General features: G+C 43.0%; 1 protein-coding gene across 3 annotated transcripts in view; it reads left to right on the forward strand.

The window, feature by feature from the left end:
* atg7 (ATG7 autophagy related 7 homolog) overlaps window positions 1-14,635 on the forward strand; it is a 156,374-nt gene that overhangs the window by 56,074 nt on the left and 85,665 nt on the right. For all 3 annotated transcript variants that reach the window (XR_014569661.1, XM_083771700.1, XM_083771701.1), the window contains exon 15: window positions 3,071-3,186. Coding sequence is in view for 2 of the 3 variants with exons in the window: in XM_083771700.1 (XP_083627826.1) it covers window positions 3,071-3,186 (116 nt within the window). In the remaining variant the exon portion in view is untranslated. The remainder of the gene's footprint in view (window positions 1-3,070; window positions 3,187-14,635) is intronic.

Raw genomic sequence — 14,635 nt, forward strand, 5'->3', positions numbered from 1 at the left:
AAACCTCCCGTTAACGGAAAAACGGAATGACAATCAATATCAGTTATCGCGGGGTCAAAAGAGCAAAAATTAATATTTTTTCGCTAATATCACTAATGTTGGATGTAATTTACCAAAAAAGGCCGAAATCTGCGTGATCGTGCGCTATCGTGCACGCGCGCCGTCTCTATGTGCGTCGCTGTAAAAAATGTGATAATTTGCGATCTTTTGGGGTTGATTTGAGGTTAATTTGACTTAGTTATGAAAAATATAGCATTAGCTTAGCAATCCGGACCAGCCAAGCTATTGACTAGGGTCAAAATACTACAGGATGTTGTTGATCGTTCAACCGGAAGTGACTTAGGAAGATCCGTCTATTTTAGCCAAAATCAGCATAATGGTGCTTTCCCGCCATCTGGTGGCGAATCGAGAGAATACATTTGCAATGAATGAAGAAAAAAAAAACATCTCTTCAATCCACCAGATCTTTCTTGTATGTTAAAACGATGAATTAAAAATATGCCAATTTGTTACCCAAACAAAAAAATTGGGACTTGCATTCCAAGGGTTAAGACATTCCCGTGTTAGCTAAATCTATCGAGTTGAGCGGGAAGGGTTGGATCGTATCGTGAAGGTGTGCTGGTTTCATGCTTTCGGTTGTCTCGTAGGCCAATGAAGGGAGTGTACAAGTGGAAAGGAGACATGAACATTTTGCGTCGGTGTTGATTTCGTCGACTAAAACTAAGACAAAAAATGTTCGTCGACTACCTTTTTTCACTGATGAAAACTACATGGAAACTAAACGAAAACTAAGCTATGATGACTCAACAGCTAAAAACTAGACTAAAATGACTAAGTGGACAAGAGATCCAGTATAAGTCATTTTACACTTGGTTGCAAATAGCAGATCTACAAGCTCAAAACGTGTCGCGCTGCAACACATTGTGAGCTTGTAGATCTGCTATATTCAGCATGTGTGAAATCAGTCATTACGAACAGCATCAAGCCCCGCCAAAATACATTTAGACTAAATCAACTGCAGATTTAGTCGACTCAAATATTATGAGGTTTAGTCGACTAAAACTAGACTAACACCAAGACATTCCAGGTGACTATGTGTGACAAACTACATGAAAGCTATTCAAAACACTATGACTAAAACTAAAATCAAAATGTGCTGCCAAAAACTACACTGTTTTGCGTGGTGGAAGACCAGCCGTGCTGCAGCATTGTGGATCAGTCAGCTATAATGTATACTATGGGCTCTATGTGCACAGAATAACTCTTCCTACTTCCGGGGGCCCCTTCCCTATTTCACCCATAGATATATATATATATATATAAGAAAGCTAGATGGCTCACCCACGCTCTGGCCAATGGAGAGCGACGTTGGGGCAGCATAACATTGTGTCTATGTAGCCTCGGTCCCAGGCTTACTTATCTGCGAAAAGAAAAGCCTGGTCACAACCTAAGGCTGAGAAGCTATCGGCGGTTGTATCCTCCGGAATATCCGTCAGATGTATTTCCCCCGGATACGATATTTTCCAGACCAATCACAACACTTTTTTCATTCGCAGAGAATGTAAACTGATTTGTAAAGCATCAACGTCATTTCCTTCGGCGATACTTCCGCTAAAATCCCGCACTTCCGCTGATAGTCTTTTCAGTCGCGGTCTTGCCCAGGGTGGTGTCTATGGGGCATGTACTTTTTAAATAACCATAACTTGCTAAATTTTCAACCGTTTTTCTAAACGGTTTGGTTTGTTATAAACGTCAGAGACGTCTGCATACTTGATTTTATACGATGTTCATATAAAAAAACTAAATTAAGCAGATAAGTGTCCCGAATCATAGCCACGTTGACAACGTTTGTAATAAACCAACCCGGTTGTAAATCCGTCAAGATTTGAGGGAGTTATGACTATTTTTGTTTGAGCTGCCATAGAACATACTGTACTGTAGTGTAGACCCTCAGCAAGATGGCCGTCGGGTGAACTACGTCAGAGACTCTGCCTTGAGCCATCTAGCCTTTATATACGTCTATGATTTCTCCGATGTGTTACCGATGATGCTAATTAATGCTCTGTTCCATTTGGTGTACAGCGGTTCTGAGAAGTAGAGAAAAAAAGATAAACTTTAATCAAACCTTCATCGTGCCTGATGAAGGTCTGAATGACCCAAACGTTGCTCAATGAATCTAACTCAAGTGAAGACAGCTGTGCGGGATTATTTTTTCTCTACTTCTCAGTCCCAGTTATCCGACACACCTGTTCTAGTGTACAGCGGTTCTCAAACGTTTTCATTTCAATGACCCCCATGACTCTGAGAGTGTACAGATGTACATTTTGTACACTCAGAGTTACACACTCCCATTTGGAACCCCACTCAAGGACACGTTCCCTGTAGCAACAGGTGCAGCTCACATGGTTTCCAGTGAGCCAACCTGCACAATAGACCAGAAAGGAACAGAACCTTCATTCGTATCATCGGTAACACCTTCGCAGGAAGTATAGGGAAGGGGCCCATGGTCTTTCCAAAATGATGTGTGCGTAGTAGAGCCCATAGACATATATAAAGGCTAGATGGCTCAAGGCAGAGTTTCTGACGTAGTTCACCTGGCGGCCTCTTGCTTCGGGACTACAGTACAGTATGTTCAATGGCAGCTCAAACAAAAACAGTCATAACTCGCTCAAATCTTGACTGGTTGGTTTATTACAAACGTTGTCAACGTGGCTATGATTCAGGAGGCTTATCTGTTTAATTTTGTTTTTTATATGAACGTTGTGTAAAAGCAAAAGTATGCAGACGTCTCTGACGTTTATAACAAACCAAACCGTTTGAAAATCGGTTGAAAATTGAGCAAGTTATGGTTATTTAAAAAGTATATGCCCCATAGACACAATGTTATGCTGCCCCGAGGTAAGATGGCCGCCACGTAGCAATGTCTCTCTCATTGGCCAGCAGCGTGGGTGAGCCATCTATCTTTCTATCTATGGTAGAGCCTATTCAGCATATATGTAGCATGGAGCGTTTTTCACCCCCATGTTTTCTCACTCCATATCCCTTTTGTCTTCTCTGTTGCTGTGACTAGTCAACAAGGGATCGAACCCTGGACCAACAATGTACGGTCAGCAGACCCGGTCTGGCCATGATCGCTGGAGCCCTGGCTGTGGAGATGATGGTGTCCATTCTACAGCACAGTGAAGGGTATGCTATGCATTCTCATTCAATTAGTAACGCCCAGCGCTCAGGACAGGGATTGATCAAAAGGACGGAGATTATTGATATAAAAAATCGCTCCACAGTCTGTTGCGCAACATTCAATGTTATTTTCCGGTGGCACGTCGTCGAAAATGTTCCACCCCATTTTAGCCTTCGAGAGCGAAAAGCTTAAAACGTGAATAACTCTTGATCTAAATCATTCCGTCCATTTGTGTTAGACGGCCCATCGCGGTCATAGGTATTTCAGAAAACTGTCAGGATTTAGAAGACATTTTTTAAATGTCGACATCAGGCCTAAATGGGTTAAGACTGAGTGCCAACCTGTTGTCTACAAACATTAGCATTAAGCTGCTCCATACACATACACAGTATGGTTAACTGCAGACAACCCTGGTATGCATTTCAACAGTTGGATCCATTTCAAAGGTCCATTTCAAAGGTCTTTTACACACACACACACACACACACACACACACACACACACACACACACACACACATTTTTACACCTAAATTCTGCCATTATTGCTTCTGTTCTTCATTCGTACACACACACACACACACACACACACACACACACACACACACACACACACACACACACACACATGTTACTTGAATAAAACAACTGTAGTTCTGCAACACAACTTTATTGTCGGCACCTCGCCAGACCCATCACAACAACTGACTCGCAGGATAACAACATCCGGTTTGTAAACCCCGGTCTTCCCTTAAGGTCACAGTGCATCACATAACACATACACTCACTAGAAGTAGTAAGCAGGGAACAACATTAACTTAACAAACTCACTGTCTCTTAAATAAAGAAAAAAATGCATTGCAATAAATTCAAAACAAATACAGAAACATACAGCTTCAAATTTTTCTTTTCTCTTTTCCTTCAGTAACTGAAGAGGTGAAGCCCCTTTTTTTGTATGGTATTTTTGACAGCCCGTGAAGGATCGATATGTATGGGCTGCAAATGTTGTATGTAGTTCTCCTGGTGTATTTGTACTTTTCTGTTCACAGTGACAGTCTATTCCCATATAACAGAAGTGTTTTCATGTTGCTCACGTCCGATTTAGAATGCAGATCTGAGCTGTGGTATCACTGTTTTGGAGAAGCTTTGTGTGCCTCCCCATATGAAGTCATCCACATGGCAGGCTAGAACTCCAGACACAGCACAGTCCTTATCTAGCCAGTAGAAAATGGCTGGATCAACTTTGGAAATGTTTCCTCCTGTTGCCAGCACTATTTCCTTCACTCTGTTGTACCAATAGAGAGAAGCATCCGCCAGTCCATAGACACACTTTTTCAGCTTCCATAATGTGCCTTCACTCTCAGCCTCAGGAGGAGGCCTGATGTAAACATCACGCAACAGTGTCATTCCCTGCAAAAATGCAGACTTTATGTCCATTGAATTAGGTGTCACTTCCACAAGCAGTCGGAGGGACTCTGTAGCACATGTGGGGGAGTCCTTTTGCAAAGTAGACACTTGTAACTCCTCAAAACCTCTAGCCGCCCACGAGGCGTGCTTTTGGTACTGGTCCAGTGAGTGACTCTTTAAGAGTACACACCCACCTAGTAGAAACAAATTTTTGCCCCTCATTTTTAACTTCCTCAAACACATTATCTTTCCAGCTCTTTAACTCGACATGTTTTGCAAAGTCAAATGACACATCCTTTGTTACAAACACAAACTCACATACATTTGTGACATTTGTTAAAGGTACATCAGTTAATCCATCATCACATACATTTGGCACATACTTTGTTACCACCTCAAAATGATCAACTTTCGACATGTCAGCTGCATCTGTGGTGCCTGCAACATTAGTGGGTTCAATATAAAGAAAATTATACCAGTCTTTGTATTTGCCCATAGCTTTTCCTGCACGTCCCAAAACCTTAGCTGTGTATAGAACACCTCTGTCTTTGTATTTCACAATTTGTCCTGTTTTCAGACTGACACCTGTTATCTGCTCTGTAACATGTGTATCTGTATTGTCAGCTGTGTGTTCTGTCTCATTTTGTATACCATCTGCCATTTGTGATGGCTCTGATAGTGGTTCCGTTTGTCTCAGTCCCTGTATAACCTCTAGGTCACTGTCAGCCATGTCCTGTCCTTGCTCCACATTTGTGTCATTTTCTGAATGAGCTTTCGTAACCCATTGATCCATATTTTCTGTGTTCACTTTCCTCAATCTGAGCCGATGCACTCAAACACATGTTCCTCCATGTCTGACAAAAATCACTGCCCCGTCCTGTCCGATGACAACTCCTGGGCCTTTCCACTCTGGACAATCCACTCTCTTGTAATATACACGATCTCCACTGTCATATTTCTCATCAGTGTTCCGTGTTTGTTTCCGCAGGGCTCTCCGTATTCTTTCTGAACACTCCGCTTCTGTAAAATCCCTTCTTGCTGCATGGAAGGCAGTGATGTGTCTTGCCGCCAAGACCTGTTCTTCACTTCACTTTTGTTATCCATTATGTTCACACAATAATGACCAGAGCTTGTGAAGTCAAGTTTTACAGGATTGTTGAACATCACCGCCCTGTCATGTAATGTTCCATGTCCAGTACTGTCCCTGCTCTTTTCATTGAGGCTTTGCTTAAAAGCAGTGGAACATCAGCCGGAACTACTTCAGTTTCAATTTGACACTTGGTTTGTCCAATCCTTGCCGGAATTTTAAAACTTCTAGTGGAATACACCACTTTTCCATCTCCAAACTTAAATGGTCTACGACTGAGCTTTTCATTTATTTTTATATCTCTCAACTCGTTCTGGCTCAGTTTAGACATGTAGCCATCTAGCCAGCCCTGCCCACACACTGTGCATGTGCAAGCAGTGTCTATTATTGCTGAACCAAAACATTCTGTTATGAATATTTCTGCTGCTGTGGGTGATATTTGCTCTCCATTGTCGGGCTCTTTAGTGAACAGAGTAATATTGCACTCCTCTACTGCAGCTGAATTACTTTCAGCTTCCTCTGTTAGCTTGACGTACTCACTTTTATGTGGACAGTCTTTGGCCCAATGAAAGGTTGATTGACAGACGGCACACATTGATCTACGGCCGTACCTGTCCAAGGGATTTGTGCCAAGCATTGTCGTCTTCTGTTGATCCCTTTGAGGCCAAAACTTGCCATTCTGTCGTCTCTGCTCCGCCGTCGTTACAAACGCAGTATCTTGATCGATTCCCATGCTGGGAGCTGCTGACGTTTTCCCTCCGAATATCCTCTTCAATGCTGACTTCATAGACGCAAACGTTAGATCTGTACATGCTGTGAGAGCCAACTGCCGGTCTTTCATGTCCAAACATGCAGTATCCAATAGTTTGAAAGCCAACACTGCGTCGGGAAGTTCCATTTTGTATTTTCGCATACAAGAATAACGTTGCTCAAAATCAATGATATAGTCCGCCATGGACACGCTGCGGTCTCTCGCTACCCGATCAAAGCTCGAGTAAGCTTCATATACTTGATCCTTCTCTTCTTTAAGAAACAAATTGTCAAGCTTTGCAATCAACGTGATCATACCGTCATCTTTATTCAAGTCATCAACGGGTATTTCCATCGCCGTTTCTCTTGCGCATCCAGATAGCGCCAAAACCACTGCAAGGGCTTGTTTCTTTTTTGTCAGTTCCGTGACTCTGCTCCATATTCCGATTTCATTCTTCCACGTTTCATATGGCTTCCCTTCGTCGAAGCCTGGTGGGACTCTATAGTTTCCAGCCATCTCTGCTACCAATGTTACTGGAATAAAACAACTGTAGTTCTGCAACACAACTTTATTGTCGGCACCTCGCCAGACCCATCACAACAACTGACTCGCAGTATAACAACATCCGGTTTGTAAACCCCGGTATTCCCTTAAGGTCACAGTGCATCACATAACACATACTCACTAGAAGTAGTAAGCAGGGAACAACATTTAGTCCAGTACCTGCCTGTAGACCCTATCGCAATTTGGTGTTGGGGGAATTTCTCACTTGAACTAAGTCAATGGGTCCCTAGACATGAAAGATCAATGAGGTGCTTGTCCGCCATAGTGCCACGAATGGCGCAATGGCCACATCAAAAATGGCCGCCATCGGCTATGATGAAAATCCAACCTTTTTGTTTTTTAGTGTTTAAGCACATGTAATACATTCATTTTGACTAATTGTGGTGTGTGGAATTCATTTCTGATATTGTTTTGATGATTTGGGGTGATTTTGACCTTGAAAGGTCATAGTCAAGGTCATTTTGCTATTCCACAGACCTTGGCCATAACTTGTCCATTTTTAGGAGTAAGAACAGGAACAATAAGTCTATTTCAACTAAATCTGACTCTTAAAATTAATTTCTGATATTGTTTTGACCATTAGGGATCATCCTGTCATTGAATTATTGATGTTAATGTCATTTTTCAATAATTCGATTATGATTCTTTAGTCGCTTTTACTATATATTTTCATGATTTGTTTTCTTTACATAAACAAAATACATGGGCATGAGAAAAACAACAACAGCACCATATGTGCTGTGTGAATAAGCCCATTGTACAAAATACTCTGTCCATGGCCCAAATGAGCCAATTCATTGCTATGGCAACCCCATAGTGGAGGTAAGTCAATATATCATAAGAATCGTTCACTTGATGGTACAAGCACCAAATTTGGTACACAAGTGCTTCAGAACCTACTCTCTCAGAAAAGTACGTTGTCCACTTGAAAAAACTAAATGGCCACCATTTTTCAAGATGGCCGCCAAATGAAAAGGGCCTTTTGTGGCAGTTCTGGACAACCGTGGGTCCGACCAACTCGAGACCGGGCAATGCACTCCCTGTGTGTGTGTGGAACGTGTGTGTCGAATTCGGTGAAGTCGGTGGGGCAAACGGTTCTCGGGTTACATGGATTACAGATGTACAGACACACACAGACTTGAATATATGTCAATGGGCAATGCCCATTGGGGTTTTTTTTTAGATGATGGGTAAGAAGAGAGAGATGTGATGTCAGGTGGTGTGGGCTAAGAAGTGGTCAGGGCTAAGATAAAGTATATGAGATGTACAGTAAGTGCAAAGAGAGATGGTGAGGGAGGGAGAAAATGATTTGTACCAATTGACCAAACAGTAGACAGTAGTGTATCACGTTAAGGTGAGTATAGAGATGGAAATTTTCTAGCAAGTGAAGCCAGTGTATTGAGAATATGGGACATATGTGTCAGGAGTTATTTGTGACAGAAGGCTACCAGTGAGAGGGAAGATGTATACGATGGTAGTGAGACCAGCCATGCCGTACGGTTGGAAACGGTGGCACTGATGAAAAGGAGGCACAGCTGGAGGTGGCAGAATTAAGGATGCTATGGTTCTCATTAGGAGTGAAAAGGAAGGACATTATCAGAAATGACTGAATTAGAGGATCAGCCCAGGTTAGAAGGTTTGGGGATAAAGCAAGAGAGGTGAGGTTGAGATGGTTTAGACATGTGAAAAGGAGGGATGAGGGTACATTGGGAGAAGGATGCTGAAGATGTAGCTGCCAGGTAAGAGGATGGCCAAAGACAAGGTTTAAGGATGCTGTGAGAGATGACATGAAGGTGGCAGGTCACAGAGGAAGATGTAGAAAACAAAACCAAAAGGGGTCCTCCCCTTTTCCCTGTGCGTGCACACACACACACACACACACACACACACACACACACACACACACACGGTACTCTACAGTACACTACAGTATGTTACAGTACAGTATGGTAAAGTACAGTAACGTGCGGTACGGCATGGTACAGTATGATACCATAAGGTATGGTACAGTACAGTATGATGCCGTACAGTACAGTAAGGTACAGTATGGTACAGTATGGTACCATGCAGTACGGTACAGTACAGTACAGTACAGTACAGTATTGTACAGTATGATACCATACAGTAAGGTACAGTATGGTACAGTATGGTACCATGCAGTACGGTACAGTACAGTACAGTACAGTATGATACCATACAGTAAGGTACAGTATGGTACAGTATGGTACCATGCAGTACGGTACAGTACAGTACAGTATTGTACAGTATGATACCATACAGTAAGGTACGGTACGGTATGGTATCATACTGTACCTTACTGTACTGTACGGCATCATACTGTACTGTACCATACCTTATGGTATCATACTGTACCATGCCGTACCGCACGTTACTGTACTTTACAATACTGTACTGTAACATACTGTAGTGTACTGTACAGTACCGTGTGTGTGTGTGTGTGTGTGTGTGTGTGTGCACGCACAGGGAAAAGGGGAGGACCCCTTTTGGTTTTGTTTTCTACATCTTCCTCTGTGACCTGCCACCTTCATGTCATCTCTCACAGCATCCTTAAACCTCGTCTTTGGCCATCCTCTTACCTGGCAGCTACATCTTCAGCATCCTTCTCCCAATGTACCCTCATCCCTCCTTTTCACATGTCTAAACCATCTCAACCTCACCTCTCTTGCTTTATCCCCAAACCTTCTAACCTGGGCTGATCCTCTAATTTAGTCATTTCTGATCAAGTCCTTCCTTTTCACTCCTAATGAGAAGCATAGCATCCTTAATTCTGCCACCTCCAGCTGTGCCTCCTTTTCATCAGTGCCACCGTTTCCAACCGTACGGCAAATAACTCCTGACACATATGTCCCATATTCTCAATACACTGGCTTCACTTGCTAGACCATTTCCATCTCTATACTCACCTTAACCTGTTACACTACTGTTTGGTCAATTGGTACAAATAATTTTCTCCCTCCCTCACCATCTCTCTTTGCACTTACTGTACATCTCATATACTTTATCTTAGCCCTGACCACTTCTTAGCCCACACCACCTGACATCACATCTCTCTCTTCTTACCCATCATCTAAAAAAAACCCCAATGGGCATTGCCCATTGACATATATTCAAGTCTGTGTGTGTCTGTACATCTGTAATCCATGTAACCCGAGAACCGTTTGCCCCACCGACTTCACCGAATTTGACACACACGTTCCACACACACACAGGGAGTGCAGTGCCCGGTCTCGAGTTGGTCGGACCCACGGTTGTCCAGAACTGCCACAAAAGGCCCTTTTCATTTGGCGGCCATCTTGAAAAATGGTGGCCATTTAGTTTTTTCAAGTGGACAACGTACTTTTCTGAGAGAGTAGGTTCTGAAGCACTTGTGTACCAAATTTGGTGCTTGTACCATCAAGTGAACGATTCTTATGATATATTGACTTACCTCCACTATGGGGTTGCCATAGCAATGAATTGGCTCATTTGGGCCATGGACAGAGTCTTTTGTACAATGGGCTTATTCACACAGCACATATGGTGCTGTTGTTGTTTTTCTCATGCCCATGTATTTTGTTTATGTAAAGAAAACAAATCATGAAAATATATAGTAAAAGCGACTAAAGAATCATAATCGAATTATTGAAAAATGACATTAACATCAATAATTCAATGACAGGATGATCCCTAATGGTCAAAACAATATCAGAAATTAATTTTAAGAGTCAGATTTAGTTGAAATAGACTTATTGTTCCTGTTCTTACTCCTAAAAATGGACAAGTTATGGCCAAGGTCTGTGGAATAGCAAAATGACCTTGACTATGACCTTTCAAGGTCAAAATCACCCAAAATCATCAAAACAATATCAGAAATGAATTCCACACACCACAATTAGTCAAAATGAATGTATTACATGTGCTTAAACACTAAAAAACAAAAAGGTTGGATTTTCATCATAGCCGATGGCGGCCATTTTTGATGTGGCCATTGCGCCATTCGTGGCACTATGGCGGACAAGCACCTCATTGATCTTTCATGTCTAGGGACCCATTGACTTAGTTCAAGTGAGAAATTCCCCCAACACCAAATTGCGATAGGGTCTACAGGCAGGTACTGGACTAATTAACTTAACACACACACACACACACTCACACACACACACACACACACACACACACACACACACACACACACACACACACACACACACACACACACACACACACACACACATTTTTACACCTAAATGCTGCCATTATTGTCTCCACCAGGCCGAAGGCATGTGGGCAGAGTATGTTTTGCACTCCGTCCGTCCGCGTGTCCGTCCGTCCGTCCGTGTGTCCGTGAACAGCTAATCTCGGCCACCGTTAACCCGGTCGATGCCATATTTTGCACACACACTCCCTGGATGCCAACCATGAACCTCTGCCCCAAACTTTCCAGAACGGCCTGTTATAGCGCCACCAGGAGGCCGCTTTGTGCAAAACAAGGCTTTGCACAGTACACCTACAGATTTTGTCCAAACATCACGCAAATTTGTACACAGTCTCTCTAGAGCCATTCAACGAAACGGGTCTTTCAGATTTATCAGACTCCATCCTGATTGGTTAAGATTGGCTTCCAAAGTTCACAGGAGTGCTCAGTTTCAAACAAAATGCTGCAAATCATGAACACATCGCGTGATTTCCGTGAAATTGTGCACCCACATTCCCACTAGGCCGAGGACAAAATGCCACATGAACAATTTCAACTCAGCCTCAAGGTGGCGCTATAACTGGCCGAAAAGTGTTTTTACCTCTAACTGCACGGATCTGTGGATAACCTGGTGGAGACCTGTGCCCGGAAGGGCACTTTTTCTAGTTGCTTCTGTTCTTCATTCGTACTGCAGTGTCTACCATGGGTAATATCCATCTTTCCAATGCTGTTACATCTAAATCATTAGGCTTTTAGGGCAAAGCATGTCTCTAATGAGTACCTGCCAGGCTACTCAATACCTAAAGCCTTCTGACTGCTGAAAATAATTAGAAATTTAAAATAAAGGATTACATTTCAAAAGATTGTTTTTGCACTGTAGTAAATCCTTTCTCTCTGCTGTGCTTGGATTGTCCTTGTTTTGTTTGCTGGGATCAAGTTTCCATCAATGCTGAGAACTGCACTTCACTTTCTATTGAATTTGAAGGGGCCAAACCCCGTGGTTTAAAAGAGTCCTTAAGAATAACTCTGTCTGCAATTTAGGGTTGTTCTATATTTTTCAATCATAGAAAGTGTTCAAAGTGCAAATCAGGAGCAACTAGAAAAAGTGCCCTTCCGGGCACAGGTCTCCACCAGGTTATCCACAGATCCGTGCAGTTAGAGGTAAAAACACTTTTCGGCCAGTTATAGCGCCACCTTGAGGCTGAGTTGAAATTGTTCATGTGGCATTTCGTCCTCGGCCTAGTGGGAATGTGGGTGCACAATTTCACGGAAATCACGCGATGTGTTCATGATTTGCAGCATTTTGTTTGAAACTGAGCACTCCTGTGAACTTTGGAAGCCAATCTTAACCAATCAGGATGGAGTCTGATAAATCTGAAAGACCCGTTTCGTTGAATGGCTCTAGAGAGACTGTGTACCAATTTGCGTGATGTTTGGACAAAATCTGTAGGTGTACTGTGCAAAAACTTGTTTTGCACAAAGCGGCCTCCTGGTGGCGCTATAACAGGCCGTTCTGGAAAGTTTGGGGCAGAGGTTCATGGTTGGCATCCAGGGAGTGTGTGTGCAAAATATGGCATCGAAAAACTTGTTTTGCACAAAGCGGCCTCCTGGTGGTGCTATAACAGGCCGTTCTGGAAAGTTTGGGGCAGAGGTTCATGGTTGGCATCCAGGGAGTGTGTGTGCAAAATATGGCATCGACCGGGTTAACGGTGGCCGAGATTAGCTGTTCACGGACACACGGACACACAAACGGACGGACACGCGGACGGACGGAGTGCAAAACATACTCTCCCCACATGCCTTCGGCCTGGTGGAGACAATTAGGGGTTCAGCGTCTTGCACTAACTCTGGGGGAGCCCGGGTTTTAACTGGCAACCTTGCGGTTACCATCCAGCCACTCTACCCCTGAGCCACCGACGCCCCATAGATCCTATCGTTATCAAGGTATGAACATGCGCAATATCAGTATCGCAAAAAATCGACCGTCCACTTCTAAAGCCCTCTAAATCCCTCTGTTTTAGCCTGTGCCCCTCGGAAAACAAACCACCACTCCGTCTTTCATGCTCCTGTTGGGACACTTTTTTGAATAATGTTTCATTTTCAATGTTGGAACACTTAAAATATAGAATATGACATTTTAACATTAATATCGTATCAATCAATCAGACTCAGGGTCCAATAAAAAACAGACAACATAAAACACTACCGGTACATACAGAGAAGAAACACCCCTAAGCCATAAAAAACATAAATTTTACAATAAACATTCATACCAGTGCTTCCAAAAAGCAGACTGGTACCTAGTGCTACTGAAGCTGAGGTTACATAGCAGTATAATTAATTATACAGTTTTGAAACTCATTGAGCCGACACATACATTTTATACATTAAGTTTCTCAGTAAGGCATGGAAATTGTATACTCCCACACTACAGAATAACTCACTTGCACTGTCTGCTCCACCTTAGTTTTTTCAACAATATCCGCATGCAATCATTATAGGCAACCTGCAGTTTATACATGCTTGCTTTCTTAAAGCAAGCAAGTATCGATATCGCAATATTTGGCACTAATACCGAGATATGAAATGTTGTCCATATCGTGAAGCCCTACATTCTAGAGGTGGTCCTTCCTATACACAGATAAAAGAATGCAATACAAATACACAATGCGCTCATGTACAGATCCAGTTACCTTGCTCATCCTCTCCCACCCACGCCCCCATCGCTCAACTCGTTTTAGGCAAACGTGTGTGTGTGTGTGTGTGTGTGTGTGTGTGTGTGTGTGTGTGTGTGTGTGTGTGTGTGTGTGTGTGTGTGTGTGTGTGTGTGTGTGTGTGTGTGTGTGTGTGTGTGTGTGTGTGTGTGTGTGTGTGTGTGTGTGTGTGTGTGTGTGTGTGTGTGTGTGTGTGTGTGTGTGGTGATTGAGTTGGTAAAAAAAGCAGGCTGGATTCTCACCAGGCCAAATAAGACAGCCATATTCTCCTAGATTGTTTTTTTTTAGCTGTGTCATTTCACACAGCGGGCAGGAGAAACTAAATTATTTTCCCTCTATCTATGGTTCATTCCATCTGGTTTCCACTGCCAGGGGCACCATTACAGGTCAGACAGGCACTCATTCAATGTGTCCGCATGCAAATGTTTAGTTATGTAACTCTTCTTCTCCACGGCAGTATCGCTGTTTAACACTTTGACTACAGAACCCGAGTTACTCGAGTTAACACCCCGAACGCCCAGGGGTATTTGTAACCATTAAATCAGAGCGCCCAGCGATTTTCAGCTACGGAGCCCTGTTCAAGGTGCACCAGGCGCCATCTTGGATGTAGCTGAAGTAGCTAGATGTAGCCAAAACACCCCTGAGGCGATCGACGACAACAGGGAGGTATGATTTAATTACGCTCCACACGTCCCAAACTCTTCTCCCTTCTGGCTCCAAAACTGTGGAATGCACTT

This window comes from Protomyctophum parallelum, assembly GCF_964188405.1.
Source record: "Protomyctophum parallelum genome assembly, chromosome: 8".
Taxonomy (NCBI): Eukaryota; Metazoa; Chordata; class Actinopteri; order Myctophiformes; family Myctophidae; genus Protomyctophum; species Protomyctophum parallelum.